The 20686-nt window shown below is 65.4% G+C and overlaps 2 protein-coding genes across 4 annotated transcripts; both read right to left on the bottom strand.

The window, feature by feature from the left end:
* Nucleotides 1-1479: 1479 nt before the first annotated feature.
* On the bottom strand, nt 1480-7103 carry NPDC1 (neural proliferation, differentiation and control 1). Of its 3 annotated transcripts, XM_044264465.1 has the most exons (9): nt 6906-7103; nt 4198-4344; nt 2965-3099; nt 2692-2865; nt 2535-2601; nt 2365-2449; nt 2207-2286; nt 1960-2056; nt 1480-1848 (listed from the first exon to the last, which is right to left on the bottom strand). In XM_044264465.1, the coding sequence occupies exons 1-9, from the start codon at nt 7015-7017 to the stop codon at nt 1780-1782; spliced, it is 966 nt and encodes a 321-aa protein (XP_044120400.1). In that variant the 5' UTR covers nt 7018-7103; the 3' UTR covers nt 1480-1779. The 3 variants fall into 3 exon arrangements, with proteins under 3 accessions (XP_044120400.1, XP_044120398.1, XP_044120399.1); XM_044264463.1 differs by lacking the exon at nt 6906-7103 and having other exon boundaries at nt 4198-6786; XM_044264464.1 differs by lacking the exon at nt 6906-7103 and having other exon boundaries at nt 1757-1848; nt 1960-2015; nt 4198-6788.
* Nucleotides 7104-9087: 1984 nt separating this feature from the next.
* ENTPD2 (ectonucleoside triphosphate diphosphohydrolase 2) lies at nt 9088-14866 on the bottom strand. The gene is made up of 9 exons (XM_044264359.1): nt 14843-14866; nt 12491-12608; nt 11842-11992; nt 11504-11663; nt 11197-11424; nt 10462-10716; nt 10259-10378; nt 9376-9510; nt 9088-9291 (listed from the first exon to the last, which is right to left on the bottom strand). Exons 1-9 carry the CDS (start codon nt 14864-14866, stop codon nt 9088-9090), a joined length of 1395 nt encoding a protein of 464 aa, XP_044120294.1.
* Nucleotides 14867-20686: the final 5820 nt, after the last annotated feature.

Here is a 20686-nt window from a genome sequence, read left to right as displayed (position 1 = left end):
GACGGCCCCTGGCGGCCGAGCTCTGCAGTCAAGTGCTCTACCCCTGAGCTCCGCCCCCGCAGCAGAGCTCTGAAGCCATCTGTCCGCCGTGGAGGGAGCGCACCCTTTACGGTCGAGGACAAGATGAACCGAGGGTTCGGGGAACACCTTCGGAAGGTGGGTGCACAGAGGGGCTCCCAGGCCAGGGGTATACACGAGGGCTGTGCGGAGCCACTGCAGCGGGCGGTGGGAGCGGCGGCTCTCCTCTGGGGAGCCGCTGGGCGCGTGGGTGCCGGCCCGCACCTGCGCTCCTTCTCCTTCCTTCCCTTCCTGCCCGGGCGGGGGGCCACATCCCCCTCCTTATGCAGGAGCCGCTGCAGGATCTCTGTGTCCCGAACCCGAGCCTGGCTCAGCTCTTTCTGCACCACACGTGCCCTGGTGGGCGGTGCACCTGGCGTGGGGGTGTCGCAGGGGGACTGGGAACCAGGCCGGCCTGCTGCCCCGGCGGACAGGACAGTGAGTGTGACCTGCAGAAGATGCGCGTCACGTCCTGGAGTCTCCAGATGGAGCGGTTCCCGCCTCGTAGGGGCATGGCTCAGGGGCCACGGCACCCCCAGTGTGCTCTGACCCTCAGGGTCTCGCAGGTGTGGGGGCATCTCCCAGCAGAGGAGTGTCATCTCAGGGTCTGTGCTGGCCATGGGAATTTGTGCTCCATGCTCAGACAGGGTGCCAAGCCAGTTAAGTTTGGCCAAGGGGCTGAAGCATGGCGAGCTCGCAGGGCAGAAACGAGAAACTCCCCTCCCCACTCAGCCTCTGTACCACCGGTCGCACAGGGCGGCCCCCACTCTGAAGGTCACTCTGCCCTTCCACAGACCTCCTTGCTCCTGGGTGGGTGGCTGGGGTGGGCCACGACCCCCTCCTGACATTCAGGGTCCCTGCTGCCCCTCTCTCCTGGCCCGGCCTGCCCTGCCCTATCAGCCTGTCAGCCTGTGCCCCTCGGAACCCCCTGCCCCATGTGGGCTGCAGGGGCCCCAGGGCCTCGTGGCTCCCATCACAAGCCCACGCTCAGGGCTGCGTCCTGTTCTGCCCCGCCTTCCGGCCCAGATGGCCAGTAGCAGAAACGGAGGTTGGGTGCCCGCCGCCCTCACACCCCTGCTCTTTTCAGCACACGTGGAATGGGACCTTCCAGGGCGTGGTACCAACTGTAGACCAGCCCCCCCAACCCCCGCCCCCCATACCGCGCTCCTCCCCTACTTGAGACAGAAGTTTCCGTAGGGGTGAGGCCTACAGGAGAGGGTAGGAGGAATCTTGTGTTGGTAGAAAAACAAAGCCTCTCTTCCCCGGCAGGCAGTGAGACCCCCTTTGCAAGCAGAAGCAGGAGTGCGGAGATGGCCCCGCCATCTCTGGGAGGGCCGGAGGAAGCCCCAGGCCTCCACTCCAGCGTCCGTCCACCGTGGCCCTAAACGGTGGGATGGAGGTCAGTCGCCAGCACACCAAGAGGACGGGTTTGAAATGTATTTTAATTGTTGCCAGGATTCCTCATCCTTGCCTGGTCTCACGGTTCTCCCTGTCCCCTCATTTGGGGGTAAGGACTCAACAGGACAGGTGCAAGAGAAGGTCCCGGCAGAAGGGCGCGAAGTCTCCTCCGTCAGGGGTTCCCGCCCCCACCCCTCTGGTGCCCTGGCCCAGCCACAAGCACACCCACTGCGAGAACAAGGTGTGTTTAAGGGAACCGGTGTGCCCTGCCCCTCCCCACCCCTGGGCCATGCAGTCCAGGAGAAGAGAGAGGCAGCCTTCAGGTCACTGTGGCAGGGGCGTGGACAGCGAGGAGTGGTCGAACAGCGGATTCCGGACCTCCATCTCTCCGGTCTGTGTTGGCCGGGGTAAGGCAGGCGGGTCATGGGGCGCAGGGGCAGCCCCCACCCGGCTGGTCCCCACTGCCGCCCCGCCCCGCCCAGAGGGCTCCTGCCAGGGACTCACCGGGGCCAGGCCCGGGCACTCGTAAACCGTGAAGTCACCGTCTTCGTTCTCCTCGTCTGAGGACAAGGACTCCAGCTCCTGGGGCGGCTCTTTATGCCTGGGTAGGGGGCGGGATCGCTAGGGCCTCCCACACCCTCCGGGCGCCAGGGGCCCAGACTTCCCCGGGGGGCTCAGTGCCCCTCGGCCAGAGCCGGGGCGGCGCAGGTGGGGGCCCGGGTGCCGGGGCGACGGGGTGGGGGCCTCTCACCGCTCCAGGCACCGCAACTGCTGCCTCTGGTGCTGGTAGTGGTACATCTCGGCGCTCTGCGCGAGCCTCTGGTCGCCGGGCTGCGCGGGGAGAGGGCGGCGGGGGTCAGGCCGCGGAGCCGGGGGCCGGAGGGGCGGGGCCGGGGCGGGGCCACGCACCGAGATCCCGGGCGCTGCGGGGGAGCCGGGCGCCTGCGGGGCCGCGTAGTCGGCCTTCTGGGTCAGGCGGACGTCTCGCTGCAGCCTGCGGAGAGCGGAGCCTGAGACCCGCGGAGCCGCCGCCCGCCGCCGCCCGCCGCCGCCCACGGCCCGGCGCGCCCCGCGCTCACCTGCACCAGCACAGGGCGGCCAGGGCCAGGGCGGCCGCGCCGGCTACCGAGCACGCCACGACGAGCACTGCGGGGTGGGGGGGGCGCGGTGAGGGCGGCCTTCTGGGCGGGGCCCGGCCTCCTGCCCACCCAGAGACCTACGGACCTCCAGACCTACCGAGGGCGAGTCCGTCACCGCGCCAGCCCCGGGGCTCCAAGGGGGCCACGTGCACGGGCACAGAGGACACAGGGGAGCCCAAAGAGGTGTGGGGCGTGGGTGCGGGGGCTCCTCGAGTGGAGGGGGGGCCCAGGTCGGGGCCCTGGCGGCGCTCTGAGAGCCCCAGGGTGGCCGCTGCAGAGAGAAGGCAGGTTAGAACACTAGGACCGGCCAGGGGTCAGGCCCCCGCCGGGGGGGGGCGGGGGGGAGGAGTGGGAATGGGCTGGGTCTCACCCGGCTCCAGCGGCCGCTGTCCAGCTTCCGGCTGGGGCTGAGCCGTGAGCATGGAGTGCCCTGGCTCCTGCCGGGCCAGCTCGTGGGCCAGGAAGTCAATCTCATCTTCCAGTCTGGGCCTGGGCAGGCTCTCCCCTGGAGACGGTGAGGGCCCATCAGGCAGGTGGAGAGGACCCCAGCCCCAACCCAGCCACCCCAGCTGTGGGCAGCCCTCCAGAGGAGCTGGGGTCCATCCAGGAGCCAGACCCCTGGCCCAGACCTCCTCCTCCCTCCAGGTTCCTCCCAGACACGGGTGGTGGCCAGAGGACTAGGTACCAGCCTGCAATCCTGGCCATCCCGAGTTGCCTTGGTGACCGCTGAAGGCAGCCCATGTGCGCAGCAGCTTTCCCAGGCAAGGGGGAGCCGGGGCAAGGGAGCGGAGGTGTCAGGGGAATGCACCAAGGCCAGAGGGAGAAGAGAAGGGGTGCCCTCACCCTGATTGTTATCCACACATCACCCCACCCCTTCTCTGCCAAGACAGGCAGCGAGCAAGTCTTTAAGAAGAGGGAAGAAGCCCCATTCTGTCCCCATCCCCACCAGTTAATGGGTAGGAACTGAGGGCAGATATCAGGATGGGGCTGGTAGCTGGGCCCCCCGCTCCCCGGTCCCAGCCACAGCCCCACAATCCAGACAGAGGCTCCAAGGACACACTCTACACAGCAGGGAGAGAGCAGAGCGCCTGCCGCCTTCTGAAGCAGGCCCGCGCGTCTCCTTTCCCAGCCCGCCTCCTGCCAGGAACGCGTTCCTCCTCCGGGAAGGTCCTCCTGCCCCAGCCGACTTCTCTCTGTAATGCCCCATCCCACCTGAACTCACTGAGGAGCTGGCCGTGCAGACCTTCTGGGCTCAGGCTGGCAGGGAAGGCCCACGGATTACACAGTGTGACGAAGCCGTGGAGAAGGAGTACACATGGGGCAGGGAGCCAGGGTAGGCCGGGGCGGGGGGGAATGGGGAACTCTGATTCTTCCTCTCCTGCGATCACCCCAGCATTTCACGCCAAACACCCCTTGCCCTGATAGGGGCTAACTGCCCCATGCCTCAGCCAGCTGCCAGGCTCTGGGCTTGTGCTATCTGGAAAGATCACTGGGCCCCTCGGAGACATAAAGGGCTCCACACACCAACAAAACTCAGGGTCTGAGGCTGAGTGACAACCGAATCAGGGCAGGGGAGGGGGAAGCACATCTTTCTCTCCCATACCCACAAGCCGGCGCGTCCTGGGCACACACTGTCCCTGCGGGTCTTCCTGGAAGGGCTGAAGGCAGGGCCCACAGACATGTGCACCGGGGGGGCACCGCGCCCGCCTCTTCAGGGCGCAGTCCAGGCTCCCAGGACAGGCAGCTCCATCTAGGAAGGAAGCAAAAGGCAGAGCCAGATCACCGCCCTGCTTGGCCCAGCCCTGCAGAGGCTGTCCTGCCTGGCAGCCCCTCCCCCCAGAGCTGACCCAGTCTGGCCCGGCTCCGGCCATTGTTCTGGGCAGGCCCTTCCTCCCGACAGCCAGAGACCAGGACCAGGAAGACAAGCAGTCCCCACACTTATCGGAACTCTCCTGCCCCACCCACTCCCGAGAGTCCACTCTCCAGGCCTGAGCCAGCCCCGTGCAGAAGCGGTCCTGTCCAGGGCCAGGCAGCCCGGGAGGTCCTGCTTCCCGTCTCAAAGCGCCCTCCATCAAGGCTGGGAGCCCTAGAAGGCGGGGCCTGGGTCTCTCTCTGCCTCCGGGGGAGCCGAAGACGCTGTCCACCCAGCTTTCCCACCACCTCGAGGCCGCCCTGCAAGTCCCATCCTGTCACCCCACTCCCTACAGCAGAGCTGGAAGGTGGCCCAGAACAAGGGAAGACAGGCCCTCCTTCCTGTGTCTGATCTCTGGCTTGTCTCCGGAGCACAGAGAAGCTGCTGGTTTGGGGAGACCAAGGATGGGGTCGGCACATCTCACCTGGTTGAGATACAAAAACCAGGCCAGGGTCACTCCCGTAGTCATGCTGCCGGGGACTGGGGGGTCCCTGGGGCTTTGGCCCTGGCCCGGTCCCTGACTTTGAGCCCAAACTCTGGCGTCCTGTATAGATGGCCAAGGGTTCTCATCCCAATGCTGAGGGATGGAAAACAGTAGCCCTCTATGCCTCAGTTTCCCTTCTGGGATACAGACGGTGAGCTGCCTCCAAGCTAGGGAATGCCCTGAGGCTGGAACACTGGTCCCGGTTAGAGGGCAGCAGAGCCAGAGAACCTAGGAAGACACCCAGCAGGACTGTCAGTCCTGGTTGGGGAGGCTGGGCTGGGGTGTCTCTGGAGGCCCAGGACTATTCCTCTCCGCACAGCCCTCAGCCCGCCCTGCAGGAGGGCCACTGGGCCCAAGGTACGTGGGGGATCAGGGAGTGCTGGCTCTGTCCTTCTCCAGACCTTGGCTGGCCTGCCTTGGTTTCCTTGGTAACCTGACACTCCCAGCCTCCTAGCTGTAGGCAGGAAACTCCCGCAGCCCTTGAAGCAGGCAGCAGCAGGCTGACTCCATCCAGGGGACCCCCATCCTCTACTACCTGGGTCAACAGACGGCAGCATCAGAGAGCGGGGCTAGTGGGCTACTTAGCCTTTCAGCCTAGGCCAGCAGATCAGTCTGGACCCCATCCACGAGCCAGGGTGCTTGGGGAGTCAGGCAGTCCCCGCTCAAAGTGCTGAGAACCCAGAGTGCACAGGCCAGGGGCTGGGACCTAAAGCACCAAGTTGGTTCCAGGTTCTGGGTTCCAGAGGCCTCCCTACACTCCCCCGCCCCCAGCCTAGAAAGACAGGGGTGCTGCCTGGCTAGTCTGCGGAGAGAGCCACTCCAGCCCCGGGGTGCAGGAAGAGATCCCAGATCAGTGGCAGCCGGAGAGTGGCTGGCACCACACCCCGCATCTGGGAGAGTATAATGCTAATGAGCAGCAGGGAGGGCACCTGGGCACCTGGCCACCCCCGCGCGCTCAGCCCAAAGGCTGCTCTGCCTTTCCTCCAGAGGCCCCACCCTGCGTGCCCCGGAGCCAGGTTCTCTGCAGGCAGCCTCCATTTTCCTGGGTCAGCCACACTCCAGTCTCCCGTGCGGGGGTGCTGTGGCCAGAAGGAGACCACACACACAGAACCACAAGGCCCAGGTTGGCATCCCACTGTGTCACTTCTTGGTACCTGTTTTCTCATCGGTAAAATGGGCTAAGAATAGGTCCTCTCCTATGGCCCTGCCAGAAGTGAATGAGCAGTCTCCCAGTTCGGCCCTGGGGTGGGGGTGCGTTTGGGACTCTGGGTTCCTGCAGACCTTCTGGCCTGGAGCCTCAGTGCCCCTCTGGGAAGCAGGGCGGGTCTCCCAGGACCCTGGGCCCCTCAAGGTCTGCCCCCAGTGCAGAAGAGGGACCTGGAGGGCAGCACCTTCTGCCTCCACTGAAGCCCGATCAAGCCCCCAGGCCTGGGATGATTCAGACCCTCAGGGCAGCAAAGCAAGGTTCGCGCCCAACACCACCTGAGGCATGGGGACAGGCAGCCCAGTGCCGCGACCCCGACCCCAGGGCAGACACCAGCGGCGCGGCCGGCAGGCTCCCAGGGCCGGGCCCGCACCCGCGAACCCCAAGAAGCGCCCACGCAGAGACGCGCCCAGGACCGAGTCCCCGCGGCGACCCCCTCCCCAGACAGACACACAGCGCAAGCCCACGGCTGCAGAGACAAAGACAGGACGCGCGTGAACTTCGGGGTCGCCGCCGGGAGCCCAGGAGCAGCCCTCGCCGGCGGAGCCCTCCGGTGGCCGGCGGAGCCCTCCGGGCCGGGCCTGTTGACCCCATCCCGGGCGAGGCGGGGCCTGCGGCCGGGGCGGCGGCGGGGCGGGCGACGGCGCCGCGCGGCCCGGCGGTCCCGGGCCCCGGGGCGCCCCGCGGCCTGCGCCGGCCGCTCCCGCTCACCCGGGCGGCCGGCCGAGGCACCGCGCAGGGCCGCGCCGAGGACGAGGCCGGAGAGCAGCAGCCGCAGCAGCCGCAGGTGTCGCGGCGAGGGCGGAGGGACCGGCGTCGCCATCCTTCAGCGCCGCCGCCGGGGCTGCATGGCACCGCGCGGCCCGGGGCTCGGCGCGGGCTGCGGGCGCCGCGTCGGGGAGGCGCGGGCGGCGGCGGCGGCGGCGGACGAGGGGGCGGAGGCGGAAAGGCGGCGGCGGCGGCGCTGACGCTGCGGCAAAGGATCCGGGACCGGGGCGCGGCGGCGGGCGGCTCGCGGGGAGTGCGCCTGCGCGCTCCGTCTGTGGGGGCGGGACGGCGCCTCCGGGCTGCGCCCCCGCCCCCTTCCTCGGATGGCGATTCCGCCTCGCTCCAGCCCTCGGGGCGCCTCGGCTTCTGCGGCCTCCGCGGCCGGGGGCCTTCTCTGTCCTCTGCATACCCGCTGGGCCTGGGGTGGGCATCCCCAGGATGCATTTCCCGCGGTCCCCTCTCTGTCGCCAATTCCCACCCAACCCCCAACCTCCAGCGGCGGGAGCACGGGGACCGGCCTGGGGCCTGCAGGCCCGAGCCCCGGGAACAGCGGGACGCCAGGCGCACGCAGATAGAAAGGTGCGTGCCAAGACGCACCTGGGCCCTCGGAGACGCGTGATAAAAGCAAACACACGCCCAGAACGGGGCGGTGTTGGTGACCGCTGTGCTTGGAATGGGGCGGCTGGTCTCAGTGAGGCCACCAGGGGGCAAGAGGGATGTGGAGCGCCTGATGAGGGACAGCTGGGAGCTGTCCACGGTCCCTCGGTGACAGCCTTCAGCTCCCTGAGGCCCGGCGACAAAGAGCAGCTCGCATGGCACCTGCTGCCCCCAGAAAGGACTCCCACCCACCCCACCTGGGAAACCACCCTCTGACTCACTGCACTGAGAGGACAGGGGTGAGCCCCGCCACCGGATGCTTCCCCTCAGCCAGTTGTGCCTCAGAACTCCAAAGAGAGGGCTGGCTGCCTCCAGGTTCTGGACGTTGGACACCCCGACCCCTGCAGAACCGCAGGCATGCGAGCACAGGCACCGCCATTCTCCCCCCGGGCCACCGACCAGACAGAAGCAGTGTCTGTGCTCAGTTTCTGGAAAGGTTGGGGGCAGGAGAGCAGCCCAAAGCTAGCCTCCCCACCCAGGATAAACCAGTGCTCACAGGAGGAGGCCGCAGGAGCCCCCCGGGGGGGGGAGCTGGTACCTCCCCTGGATGCTGAAGAGGGCACCAGGCAGGAGGGGAGGTGTGTCCCAGCACCGCGGCACCTGGGCTTTGCAGCCAGCCTCCCCGCAACGTGCTGCCACCTGAGCGATGGGGCCCTGCCTTCCTCCTGGCCCTCATCTCAACTCGCCCCAGCACCACTTCTGGTGGAGGGCCCACCCCCCTGCCCCTTCTAGCACAGAGTGGCCAGTCCCACCCCTTCCCACCGCCTCCACCTCCCCACCCTCACCCCAAGCCAGTCCCAGGCCAGGGCCCCTCATCACAGACCTGGAGGAGCTGCGGGGGCCTTGCTGGCTGGATGAGACCCAAGGGACTCGGGGACTTTCTCTTGGCGGGTGGCCCCTGGCTGCTCCGGGTGCAGCTGTGGAGCCGGGGAGCAGGGTTCCCACGGCTCTGTGCCTGCACCCACGAAGGAAGAAAGCAGGAAGAGCCTGGAGCCACCCTTGGGACTAGCAGCTGGTCTTCCTGGCCAGCACAGCTGTGGGGAAGAGGGCGGGCAGCGGCAAGGAGGCCCCACCCTATGGACGTCCTCTCCAGGACTCTGGAAAGAAGTTTTTATTACAAAATTTTCACAAGTAGGTGCTGCATTCCCAGCCAGTGGGCTCTGACCCTCCCCCTCATACAGAGTCTGACTTGGGAAAGGGGTGCTCCAAGCGCCCTAACTCCACTCTGCACACCCAGCCCCGGGGTCACCGGCTGAGGGCTGTGGGGTGTCTGAATCCCCCACCCCCAGGAAGAGGAGGCCCAGGGGACCCCGCAGGCTGGAGGGGGCTGGAGGGGGCTGGAGCGGGCAGGCAGGGTCTGGACCTTGTTCCCTGTGGGTGAGTAAGCCAGTGTCCCCCGTCTGGGTCTGGGCAGCGCTGGGGTTGGGGGGGGCGGTTTGCCCTGAGGGCCGCCACCCCCAGCCCGCCCCTAGATGGCGCTGGACGCCTTGGCCGCGCAGGCCCGGCACAGCAGCAGGATGGTCGCAGCCAGAAGCAGGACGGCGGAGAGCAGGACCAGGACGACCCAGGCCCCGAAGTCTGTGCCCTTGCGCAGCGCCGGCGGCTCGGCGGGGATCATGTTGGTCAGGTTCAGCATGTAGCCGAGCGCCCAGCCCACTGTGGCATCCCCGGCCTGCGGGCGAGGGGCATGGCCTCAGGCTCCGCGCGGTCCGGGGTGGGGACTGCCCCTCCGCACCCCGGGACCACCGGCCCCCACCTTCTTCTGGAAGGTCACCCCTCCGAAGGTGCGCTCGTGGAAGCCGTAGCCGCGGCTCAGCAGCTGCTGCACGAACATGGCCCCAGCGCAGTAGTGAGGCAGGTGGGCTTGCTGTCCCGGGGCGCGAGCCTGCAGCTGGGACGCATGGGGGATACTGTTGGGCCGGCGACCCGCTGGAGGTCTTGGCCCACGAGGAGGGGTGGCCGGCGACGGCATGCTGTATCTGCCGACCCCAGCACACACCCATGGGCAAGGAGGGGCCGGAGATGGCTCAGAGGCCAAAGGGGCCTCGACCCCCAGGCAGGATGGTTCCCTCCAGGACCAACAGTATGACTTTTGGACGGCTGTGGGCTGCCCCTGCTTTGGAGGGGGCCCTCGATGGTACGGCAGGGATGGCCACCCCGGGAGCAGCAGGCTGGCAGCAACCTTAGTGCGAGGTCAGGGTCCCAGGAGAAGCAGCAGGCCTTCAGCATGGACCTTGGGCAAGGCTTTTGCTCCCCCACTTCCCCACCCCCCAGGTGTGCCTGAGACTAGACACAGAGAAGATGGGATGGGGCCTCTGTCACCTCCAGAGCCCCGAGACGCTGTTTCTCCCCGGGTTTGGCACCCCACGCTCCACCTATGAAAACGCCACTTCCTTCACTTGACACGCGTCTGACCAGCGGCAGAAGCCGGAAACCTGGAAGTCGCCTTCGGAGCCTGGCTCCCCTACCCCTGAGCTCTGGCGGTCCTGCCTGCTACAGCCGGTCCCCAACCCACTTCACTCGCTGGGCCCTGCCACTGCAGGGCCCTCCCTCTGTGCTCAAGATCTGGGTCAGGGAGGCCTGCTGCTGGCTGGCTGGGCCCTCTCGCCTAGCTCTGGAGGAGCGGGAAGGAAGTTCACCTCGCTCCACGTCTGGTTGCACACTGTGACCACCGCGACCTCCAGCTGCTGCATGGTGGCCACAGAGAGCCCCATCACCGTCCTCAGGAAGTCCATGGTGTAGAAGAAGGCAGAGAAGGCCTGCAAGGGGGGGTATGGTCACCCCGAGAACAGGCCCCACATGCTACAGGGCACCAGCCCTCATGCCCCTCCCCTGCACTCACGATGAATTTCCCAGTCACAGGGGGCTGGAAGATGCCGTTGAAGGAACATCGGGAGAAGCGGCAGGAGGAGAAATTGAAGAGCCGCGCGACAAGGCTGCGGCAGAGGGCAGGCTCGCTGGTCCCAGACAGGCTGACCCTGGCGCTGCTGTTGAAGGCCTGGGGCTGCCGGGCCTCCGCGCACGGAGATGCGTACACGTCCCGAGGCAGCACTTGGGTGGAGTAGCCCCTTGGCCAGCAAGGGTGGAAGCCATGGGTCTGGGGGGGGAATGCAAGGTGCGGCGTGCATCACCCCTTCGCCAGGCTCTGCCTGCTGCCCTCAGCCCAGGCTCTTCACAGAGCCTCCCTCTAGGACCTGCCTGGTGAGTTTCCCATAAGTCCAACTTGGGCAACATTGCTTCTGTGCTCAGGCGCACTCCATGACTCTCTGTGTCTGCTGGACAGCTCGTCCCCCACCCCGACCCCCGGCCAGGCACTCCAGGCCTTTGGAGACCCAGCCCTGGCCCTCCTTCCTCCCCAGCCAGGCAACGTCCAGACCCACCCCCACCGCTTGGCCTTTGTGACTGGGAGACTCCTCTGCATCTGTCCTGCCAGCTGGGGAAAGCCCGGCTTTCGCTTCTGCTGCCTAGAGCAAACCCCTCAGTCCAGGCTCTGCTCTGGACCCCTGGCTCCCATCTCTTCTCACCCCCTCCTTCCAGGAGGGCACAGTAGTGCAGGTGGGTGGGGGTCATGGGGCACCTGCAGTGCACTGGCCAGCAGCCTCAAGAGAACCTGGTCCCGGCCATAGCAGAGGAAGCTGTGTGTGTAGACACGGTACGGCTGTCCGTAGAGCCAGAGCTGGACCTCGTTGGCTGGATCCTCCGCCGGGCTGGCCGTCTCGAAGGTGATCTGAGTGGAGGCGCCCCCCAGGTCCATGGCCCCCAGCGTTCCCTTCCTCGGCCGGAACCACCGGCCCACCCAGCCGTACTGTGGGGAGCGGAGGTTGGGGTCAGCCAGCAGGTGGGCCCCACGCCCCCTGGCTCACTTGGGCTGGCATCAGGCCCACCTGGATGAAGTTCTCCAGCAGGTAGTTGGCGGTCACCCAACCAAACACCCCCTCGTCCTGGCCCGAGAGGATGTGGGCACCACGGAAATCAAAGGGATACTGGGTCAGCGTCTGGGTCACAGCCGCGAGCACACTGGCCGAGGCCTCTGGACTGGTCATGCTGTAACACAGGGAGGACTCTGAGGGACAGCCTCCGCGGGTAGCTGAGATCCTGCTGCTGCGGGCACTGTGTCTGCCCAGGGCCACCGCGCAGGGTGGGCACCAGAGTGGTGTGCAGGGGCCTACCCTGTGCTAAGCCTCTCGTGGAGATGGGGAAGGTCAGGGCCGGGCACACTCACTTGAGCAGACGCATGCCTGCTGTGGCTCCCAGGTAGAGGGGAGTGTCCCCGTGTCTCTCCTTGGGCACCTGCTGAAGCGCCTGGTCCAAACACTCAACGAGACTCTGGCCCGCCCTGGAAGGGTTGTCCGCGTAGCTGGAGATCCCCCCTCCTAGAGGGAGACAAGGAAATGGGCCCAATCCTGAAGGGCAGCCCCTAAGTGAGCCATGGACTGGCAGGATTGGGGACCTTGGGCTCCTAAACCAGGTGGCGGCTTAGACACCCCTTTCCAGCTCCAGCCCTCAGAGACAAAGGGGCCCACCTTCCTGGGGCCACCCGGTCTCCCAGACTGCCACCTGCCCATGGGTGTGCACACAGGTGCCAGGGCAAAGCACGAGGCCTGCCCTCCTCAGGGGCCTGCTTGGGTGTGCCGGTCTTGGGCCAGGCAAGGCCCAACCTCCCAACCACCGCCTGGGGCTTCCTTTCTCCTTTGAACTGCCCCTAGCCTTTCTCTCTGGGAGGCTTCTGCAGCTCCTTCCTGGAGCAGGCCCCAGCCACATCAAGCAAAGGAGGCATCGAGATTCTGGAGGGTAAGGCCAGAGAGGGCCCCTGAGGCCCTAGAATGAGTGGGTGTCCAGACTAGGGGTGCCTAGGGCTCAGAAGACCTTACCATGCACGTCACAGGAGCTATGCTGGCCCACGATGCCTGTGTCATTCTCCTTGTCCGCGGGCCACTTGTAGATGAACATGGATGTGTGCGAAGAGCCAGCATCCAGGACGATGCCATACTGGGAGTGGGGGTGAGGGTGGGGTCAGCTGGGGGTGGGGCCTGAGGCCACGCCCTTTGCCCCCCCAGCTCTCTGCCCGATCCCACCCCATGGCAGGGCTGGAAACTCCAGAATGAAGTGCTGGGGCTAGGGCAGCAGGGACAGCCACAGAGACACAGCTTGGCTGGGGAGGAAATGGGCAGGCAGGGGTGGACGGCCTGGAGCCTCTCCTCTTCTGACTGCAGGAACCTTCCTGGTGAGGGAAGCTCAGGAGCTCTGTCAGGGTCAGAGGAGTCCTGGGACCTGGCCCTGGGGACATGAGGTCCCCAGGCTCCAAGAGAGAAAGCTGGCTGCAGGAGCTCCCTCCACCCACTCTCTCTTCCTCTCCTCTGTCCCCACCTCTCTGACCTCAGCAAACCTCAGGATCTGGAAGCATGCCTGAAGACACCCCCCGTGACAAAGCCAGTCCCCGTGACAGCTGGGTCCTGCCCAGCTGAGAGGGCCTGCATGGGCCTTCCTCGCAACCCCAAGGGCCAGGGTTCCTCCAGTGAGAACCCCGCTGGAGAACTTGAGTCCAGAAAGGGGCCATTGCCGTCCTCTTCCCCAGCCTGGGAAAAACAGCCTCAGCGCGCTAACCCTGATCAGACCACCCAGCCTCACCTCCTCTTTGCCCTTGGCTCCAGAGCACCCCTCCTGGGGGCTCCCATCCTGGGCCCCCCAGGGCTTGGAGCACCCGCTTGCCCACACCAGTCCCCGTTCGCACAAGTCCAATAAAGAAAGGGTCAAGGGAGTTGGCGGGGCTCCTGGAGACTGGACGCAGATCTGGCCTAGTCCACTCCAACTCCTTCAGGACCAGCCCAGCCTCCCCCGCTAGGCACCCAAGGGCTGCCCGGGCGCTCTCAGGGTCTCCGGGTAGGTGAGGAGGAGTCCTTAGGCCCCAGCACCTGTGGCTGAACCTGGACCAGATGCGTCCCCGGGGGCCACAGGGGGCTGGGGGCCAGGGGTCCGGCTGCAGCCTGCGGCGTCCAGGGCCCGCATCTGGGGCAGCGGAGGGACAGCTCCTGGGCCGTGCCCGCGACAGGCTCCCGGGGGTCGCGGCGAGCGCGCGCGGGGGTGGGGGGCGGTTTCCGGGACTCCGCCCCGCCAGGCCGGGAGCGCGGGTGGGCGGTGGGGTGGGGGGGTCCCGGGCTGCCACGCGGGCGCAGCCGGCCCGGCTCGGCTCCGAGCCCCCCGCCGCGGAGTCCGCTCGTCCGCAGACGGCGCCGGCTGCCCGCGCGCGCACCTTGAGGGCGGGCGGCTCCCGGACGTCGCGGGTGGGGACGCACAGCAGCAGGAGCCCGGCCAGCCCCGCCGCGGCCAGCAGCAGCGGCGGCAGCAGCGACAGCACCTTCCCGGCCATGGGCGGACGCGCGGGCGGACGAGGCGTCGTGCAGGGGCAAGGGGCAAGGGGAGCGCGGGGCCGGGGCCGGGCGGGTAGGAGCCCGGGGCGGGGCGCGAACGGGCTGGGGCGGCGGCTGGCCACGCCCGCGGGCCCACGGGCCCGCCCCCCGCCCGCCCCGGCCCGCCCCCCGCCCGCCCCGGCCGGCGGGCGCAGGTGGGAGAAGTTGCGGCTGGAGCACCCGCGCGGCGCGTCCCAGCGCCCACCTTCCTCCTTCAGGGCCGCCGGGTCCCAGAGACTCGTCCCCTCCGCGGGTCCCCCCGGGCCCCTAGGGCTGGCTACCAGGGTCTGCCTGTGGGCCCCCGCGGAGTCCCCCCCCCCCGGTGGGACCGAGAGCGCTCCCAGCCCTCTCTGGGGGAGTCTGTGGGCTCGTGGCCCGAAGGCCTGGCACCGAAGGGTGGGCTGGGCTGCTTCCCAGGCGGCCTTGTTCAGAGGGTCAGGCCGCTGGAGTGGCCAGCTCTTCCCTGGCCCAGTCCTGAAAGGAGCCCCCCCCAGCAACAGGAAGTACATGGGCCCCCGACAAGTCCCTGCCCCACCCTCAGAGCAGAGAAGAGCCTGGGTCGGTGGTGCTGACAGCCCGAGCCGCATGGCAGGTAGCCGCAATTGTATGACCGTCGGCCGGTGGACACCACGCGGACCGCAGCGCTGCCGGCCCTTCAAGGTGCGGGGGTGGAAGATGGGGGTGGGCGCTCAAAGCTGAGCAGCCAAACTGCCTCACCCAGCCCTGGTCCCAAGGTGATAGGTGAGGGCACAGATAGACAAAGGGGCAAGACGGTCACAGACACACCAAGCTGAGAGAGGAAAACCCAGGCCCTACCTCCTGGCTCAGGGTCTGGCCCATCCCTAATGGGGAGGAGGGTGCCCAGAAGCCTGGGCTGGGGAGGCAAGAGGGGAGGGGAGCAGGAGGAGGGCCCTCTGCTTGCAGGACAAGGAGACAAGAGAGATCTGGACCTGGTCGTCCACTCACAGGTCCCCGGCTGGCAGGGAAAGGGGGTGTGTGGGGGGGCAAGCGATCAGCCAGCCCCGGACCTCAGCTCTGCCCTTAGTGAAATGTCTGGCCTCGAGGCTTCTACTCCCCACCCTCCCTGTGTGCCAGCCTGGCCCGGGCCACCCCCACGTCGCGCCCTGGGCAAAATAGGAATTCCATCCACGAAACAGCAGGGAGCCGTGCGGCAAGACCACTCTGGAGTGCCATTGTCTGGGGGTGAGGCAGTGGGGGGCCAGAGGGGGGCCTTTGACAGGGTCTAGGCGGCATCTCGGCTGGAGCCGGCTGCGACAATTGGGCTGGGTTGCTGCCAGGCTGAGGGTCTGGTGTCACAGGCCTAGTGAACAGCCTTTCTTTCAACTCTGCACCCAACAACAGAAGGGGTGGGAGTCCCGGAGATGGCTCAGCCTCCTCACAGCCCCATCTGGCTGGGCTCCAGTGGAGTCTCTGGGTGTGGCCAGCACAGGGCTCCAGGCCCCGGATCCTGCCAGCACCCCTCCCCCTTCTAGGCCTTCCTTCTGTGGGGAAGGCACAGAAGGGGGAGAGGCCTGCAGATTAGATTGAAAAGAAAAAGACAAAAGCGGCCCACAGGGAGCCCGGGGCAAGCGAGGGCAGGCAGCCTGCAGGCCTGTCCCCCAAATGCTGGTCCCCAGCCCCCACACCTCATCCCACAAATCCAAAGCCCCGAGCAGGGCTCCCTGATGTTCTGGTTGGTCCCACCGGCCGTGAGACCCACCAGCCATGAGAGGATGGGGCCAGGGTAGTGGAGGCCTGGACGCCACAGGGCTCGTGGCAGAGGGCCCAGACTAGTCCCAGAAGAGAGGGCAGGCCAGGAGCGGGAACAGCCAGGACGAAGCCTGGGAGCGCATTCTCTCTGAGACAGAACCGTGGCCGGCCACACGCTTCCTTGGTGCACAGACGCCCTTCCTTCCAGAGTGGAAGGGGGGCGGGGGGGCAGGAAGGGGGGGTTCTGTGTGGGAGGGGCCTCTGGGAACCCGGGGGAGAGCCCCAGATGTGCCACAGGCGCCTGGGTCCCGGCAGAGGCATGCGGTTGCAGAGAGGTGCGGGGAGAGGGTCCTCAGAGGAGCCGGACCTCCCAGGCCGGGGACCTTCACGGAGGCGAGCTGACATCTCTGCTCTGCCTGCCTCAGTCTTGGCATCTGTGGCAGAAGCATCTTTGCTGCTAAAGACCCCTCACTCTGTGAACCTGAAAAATCAGACTATTTTCTAGCAAAAATGGGTTTATTTGGGAATAGCCGAGAATTGCAATTCAGCCTTTGCAAGCTGCAGCCAGAGGCAGGCCCGTCCCACAAAGAGAGGAAGGAACGCTATTTTATGGAGAAGGAAGAAGTGGGAGGGGTTGCTCTGAACCCAAGACCACGAGAGAAGCAAGCGCTCCGGGTGGTGAGGGCCGGGGGTCGGTTTCTTGTGGGGGGGGGACAGTGCACATCTTTCCCCGTGGGGCCTGGGGCTGACGGTTCTCCCCGCCGTGGATGCCGCTGCCCCTTCAGCGTCCCCTTCTGGCATCCCGAGTGCACTGTAGCGAGACTTCCCCTGGCTCTGGCCCACAACTTCCCGCTGCCTTCCGCCACGGGCTGGTTCAACCATTCAGCAAACCCTCGCTGAGCCCCGCCTGCGACCAGAGGCTGTATGCACCTGCCGTGACTAAGGGTTGGGGCGCGGGGAGGCCCACCCACCACCCGTCCTGAGGAGCACAGACTTGCCCAGGGCTCCCTGGGTGGGGGAAAAGCCTGTGCTGCCTCGCCAGGGACAGCGGCCTCACTGGAGAGCGGCGGGGCGCACGTGCCCCGTGGAAGGGAGCAGGCGCAGGCACCGGCCGTCACCGCCGGGGCGTCCCAGCCAGAGCGGCCACTGCCCTGGGCTTTGTGTCTGGGGTCCTGTCTTCTCTCTAGTTCCCCACCTGTCTGTGCATTTCTAAGTGACGTGTCGTGTCGCTTTTCCTGGTCTTGGGACCCGACTGTGTGCGGGACGTTGGGTTCTGTAATGGGCTTTTGTCCCACGACTCCTGGGACTCACCCGTGGCGACCGCTCTGTGGCGGCCTGCGCGTTCCGGCGGCTGCGGTGTCCGCGGTGACTGTACTGAAGCCGCCACACCACGCACTCCCCGCGGCGGCCTGTTTCCGCTAAGTCTGCGGCCGCGGGCGCTGGTGCCGGCAGGCCAGGCCGGGGCCGCGTGTCCGTGTTCGGCTCCGAGCAAATCCTCTCTTGTCTTCAGAACGAGGGTGCCGTCCGGTCCCGGGTCCGTTTCTCTGCATCCCTGTGCGTTGGGGACGGCGCCGCTTGGAGGTTTCTGGGGTGCCGGGAAGACGAGGTCCGAGATCTTCCCGGCGTTTCCCGGCTCCCTAAGAGACGGCGTGGCACGTCCGTCCTGTCTTCTGCCGAGTGTCTGCTAAATTCTTAGCCCAGTTTCTTTTATTTATTTATTTATTTATTTTAAAGATTTTATGTATTTATTTGACAGAGAGAGATCACAAGTAGGCAGAGAGGCAGGCAGAGAGAGAGGAGGAAGCAGGCTCCCTGCTGAGCAGAGAGCCCGATGCGGGACTCGATCCCAGGACCCTGAGATCATGACCTGAGCCGAAGGCAGCGGCTTAACCCACTGAGCCACCGAGGCGCCCTTAGCCCAGTTTCTAGAGGTTGTTTGTTTTTCTGTATGTGCCGCACGGCCGTCCTCCAGCTGCGAGGTCCCAGAAGCTCTGAAATCGTCTGAATGGGTTGTTTTCCTCCCTGTGGTCTTGTGGGTGCCGCGAGCCGTGGGCCGTGGGCTGCTCTAAGTCACGCTCTCCGGCTTTTCCTGTTTGCTGGGGGCCAGCCTTTGGCCCACATGGGGTGGTTGGTGTGCGGGACGCCAGGGAAGGGCTCCGGTTCGGGCTCCGGTTCGCATCCTCCCACGCAGAGAACAGGCTGTCCCGGCCCTGGGCCCACGGGTCAGCCTCTCGGGCCTGGTGTGTGGGGAGCGCTGGCCACCGCGCCGTGTCTCCTGGCCGAGGACGCGGGTCCTCCTCCAGCTCCGGTCCGGCCCGCGGGTGTGTCTTCCTGTCGGGGAGCACAGCCCCATCCCCACTCCCCACCTCTCTTCCTGGCACTCTGGCTCTTCCGCGGAGTTTTAGAGCCCGTGTTGGGATCACAAGACTCATGACTTTGGGTCTACACTCCAGTTGTGGTGGCGCCGCTCGTGAAGAGAAACCCCGCCCGAGCGGCGACCCGAGGCCAGAAGGGGGACCCCCGGAAGAAGCGCGGTCACGGGGCCCACGGGATCTCAGCGGGACCCCACGGGGGCCCACGGGGCGGGCCGCGCACTGCCTCTCCTCGAGAAAGCGGCCCCGGCAGCTCGCCGGCAGCCGAGGCCTGGAACCCCTGCTTTGCTCCAGCGCACCGGCTTCGGGACCTCCTCGCACCGGCTTCGGGACCTCCTCGCACGCCCTCCTCCCCCTCCTAGAGCAGCGTCCCTCTCCTCTCGGCGGGACGCGCCTGTGGCTTGCCCGGCAGTGGAGAACCCGAGGGCGGCGGCTCACACCGCATTCCCCTTTCCTGCAAAGCAGCTCTCTGGCCAGGATTTCAAGGTCAGACCAGCAGCATAAACGTTTCCTCCAGAGAAGTGTCCGCAGCCTTTGCATTTCCTCTTCCTTGACTAATCGGCAGAACTTGACTGAAGGACAGTCGGCCTGGCGTCTCCCTCCCGTTTCCTTCTGTGATGGTGGGTCGTCAGTCCCTCTCCGTCGTCCTGGCACGTCGGCAGCCTGGCACGGCTGCTCTATCTGTACATGTTCCGGCACGAACGCGTTCATCCCCTGGGACCGGCGCCCGCCAACGCAAGTGCTGGCTCGTGCTGTGTGTTAAGCGCTCCAGACGGGCTCCCTGCGTCTCTGCGAGCGAGACACCGATCTGGGGGAGCGGACTCCTGTCCTGGTGGGAGCCGGCAAGTCTGCCGTCCGCGGGGCAGGTCAGCAGCTTGGAGACTCAGTGGGGTGGGGCGGGGGTCCTGTTGCAGGCTTGAGTCCAAACAGCATCTGTGCGTAGAATTCTTTCCTCTTTGGGGACGTTACCCTTGTCTCCTGAGGCCTTACACTGATTGGGTGGGGCCCACCACATTCTGGAGGGTGATCTGCCTCCCTCCAAGTCTCGTGATGGGAATGGGAGTCCTACTGACGCGTCCCTTCACAGCGACATCCGATAGGGCTTCGGTGGAGCGCCTGGGCCCCATACCCCAGCCAGGGTGACACACAAAATTAACTAACCATTGCAACGGGTAACTTAACTTTAGTTTTTGTTTCTTTTTTTAAAAAAGATTTTATTTATTTATCTGACAGACAGAGATCACAAGCAGGCAGAGAGGCAGGCAGAGAGAGAGGAGGAAGCAGGCTCCCTGCTGAGCAGAGAGCCCGATGCGGGGCTCGATCCCAGGACCCCGAGATCATGATCTGAGCCGAAGGCAGAGGCTTAACCCACTGAGCCACCCAGGCGCCCCTTTAGTTTTATATTAATAACAAGTGTTTCAGCTTTTCCTGTTTTTGTTTCTGATGCCTTATTTAGGCATCAAAACAGCTACCTGAATTTCTAAAACTCCAATCTGACAATTAAGCTAGAGTTGGTCTCACTCTTTGCAGATGACATGATACTCTCTGTGGAAAACCCAAAAACTCTATCCCCAAACTGCGGTAACTCATATAGGATTTCAGCAAAGTGGCAGGATATAAAATCAATGCACAGGGGCATCTGGGAGGCTCACTCATTAAGCAACTGCCTTCAACTGCTGTCATGATGCCGGGGTCCTGGGATCGAGTCCTGCATCGGGCTCCCTGCTCAGCGGGGAGTCTGCTTCTCCCTCTGCCCCTCCCCCATCTCGTGCGCTCTCCCTCACTTTCACTCTCCCTCTCTCAGTTAAATACATAAAATCTTTTAAAAAAAAATCAGTGCACAGGGCGCCTGGGTGGCTCAATGGGTCAAAGCCTCTGCTTTCAGCTCAGGTCATGATCTCAGGGTCTCTGTTCGGCAGGGAGCCTGCTCCCCCCGCCCCCGCCTGCCTCTCTGCTTACTTGTGATCTCTGTCTGTCCAATAAATAAATAAAATCTTAAAAAAAAAAAGACGTGGTATATATACACAATGGAATACTATGTAGCCATCAAAAGAAATGAAATCTTGCCATTTGCTACGACGTGGATGGAACTAGAGAGTATCATGCTGAGTGATAAAAGTCAGTCAGAAAAAGACAATTATCATAGGATTTTACTCATGTGGAAGTTAAGAAACAAAACAGGGTCATGGGGAAGGGAGGGAAGAATAAAAAGATTAAATCAGAGACAAACCATAAGAGAGTCTAAATCATAGGAAACAAAACTGGGGCACCTGGGGGGCTCAGTCAGGGTTAAGCATCTGCCTTTGGCTTGGGTCATGGTCTCAGGGTCCTGGGGTCGAGCCCCACAGACACTGGGCTCCCTGCTCACTGGGGAGCCTGCTTCCCCCTGCACCTGCCGCTCCCACTTCTTGTTCTCTTTATGTGTCAAATAAATGAATAAATAAAATCTTTTTTAAAAAGTGGGGGTGGGGCGCCTGAGTGGCTCAGTGGGTCAAAGCCTCTGCCTTCAGCTCGGGTCGTGGTCTCAGGGTCCTGGGATCGAGCCCCGCATCGGGCTCTCTGCTCAGCGGGGAGCCTG

Source organism: Neovison vison, chromosome 9 (genome assembly GCF_020171115.1).
Source record: "Neovison vison isolate M4711 chromosome 9, ASM_NN_V1, whole genome shotgun sequence".
In the NCBI taxonomy this organism is placed as follows: domain Eukaryota; kingdom Metazoa; phylum Chordata; class Mammalia; order Carnivora; family Mustelidae; genus Neogale; species Neogale vison.
Note: the sequence above shows the minus strand (reverse complement) of the source record. Positions and strands in the feature narration are given on the sequence as shown.

Bases quoted from the DNA above. Each gene is read 5' to 3' on its own strand.
- NPDC1 (XM_044264463.1), bottom strand. From the start codon at position 4,666: ATGGAGGGCGCTTTGAGACGGGAAGCAGGACCTCCCGGGCTGCCTGGC. The intron at 3,100-4,197 runs GTATGGGAGAGA...CACCGTCTCCAG, and splicing joins CAGGACGCGCCGGCTTGTGG to GGGAGAGCCTGCCCAGGCCC. The intron at 2,866-2,964 runs GTGAGACCCAGC...TTCTCTCTGCAG, and splicing joins ACAGCGGCCGCTGGAGCCGG to CGGCCACCCTGGGGCTCTCA.
- ENTPD2 (XM_044264359.1), bottom strand. From the start codon at position 14,866: ATGGGCCAGACCCTGAGCCAGGAG. The intron at 11,425-11,503 runs GTGGGCCTGATG...CGCTCCCCACAG, and splicing joins TGCTGGAGAACTTCATCCAG to TACGGCTGGGTGGGCCGGTG. The intron at 10,717-11,196 runs GTGCCCCATGAC...TTCCCCCCCCAG, and splicing joins TGCTGGCCAGTGCACTGCAG to ACCCATGGCTTCCACCCTTG.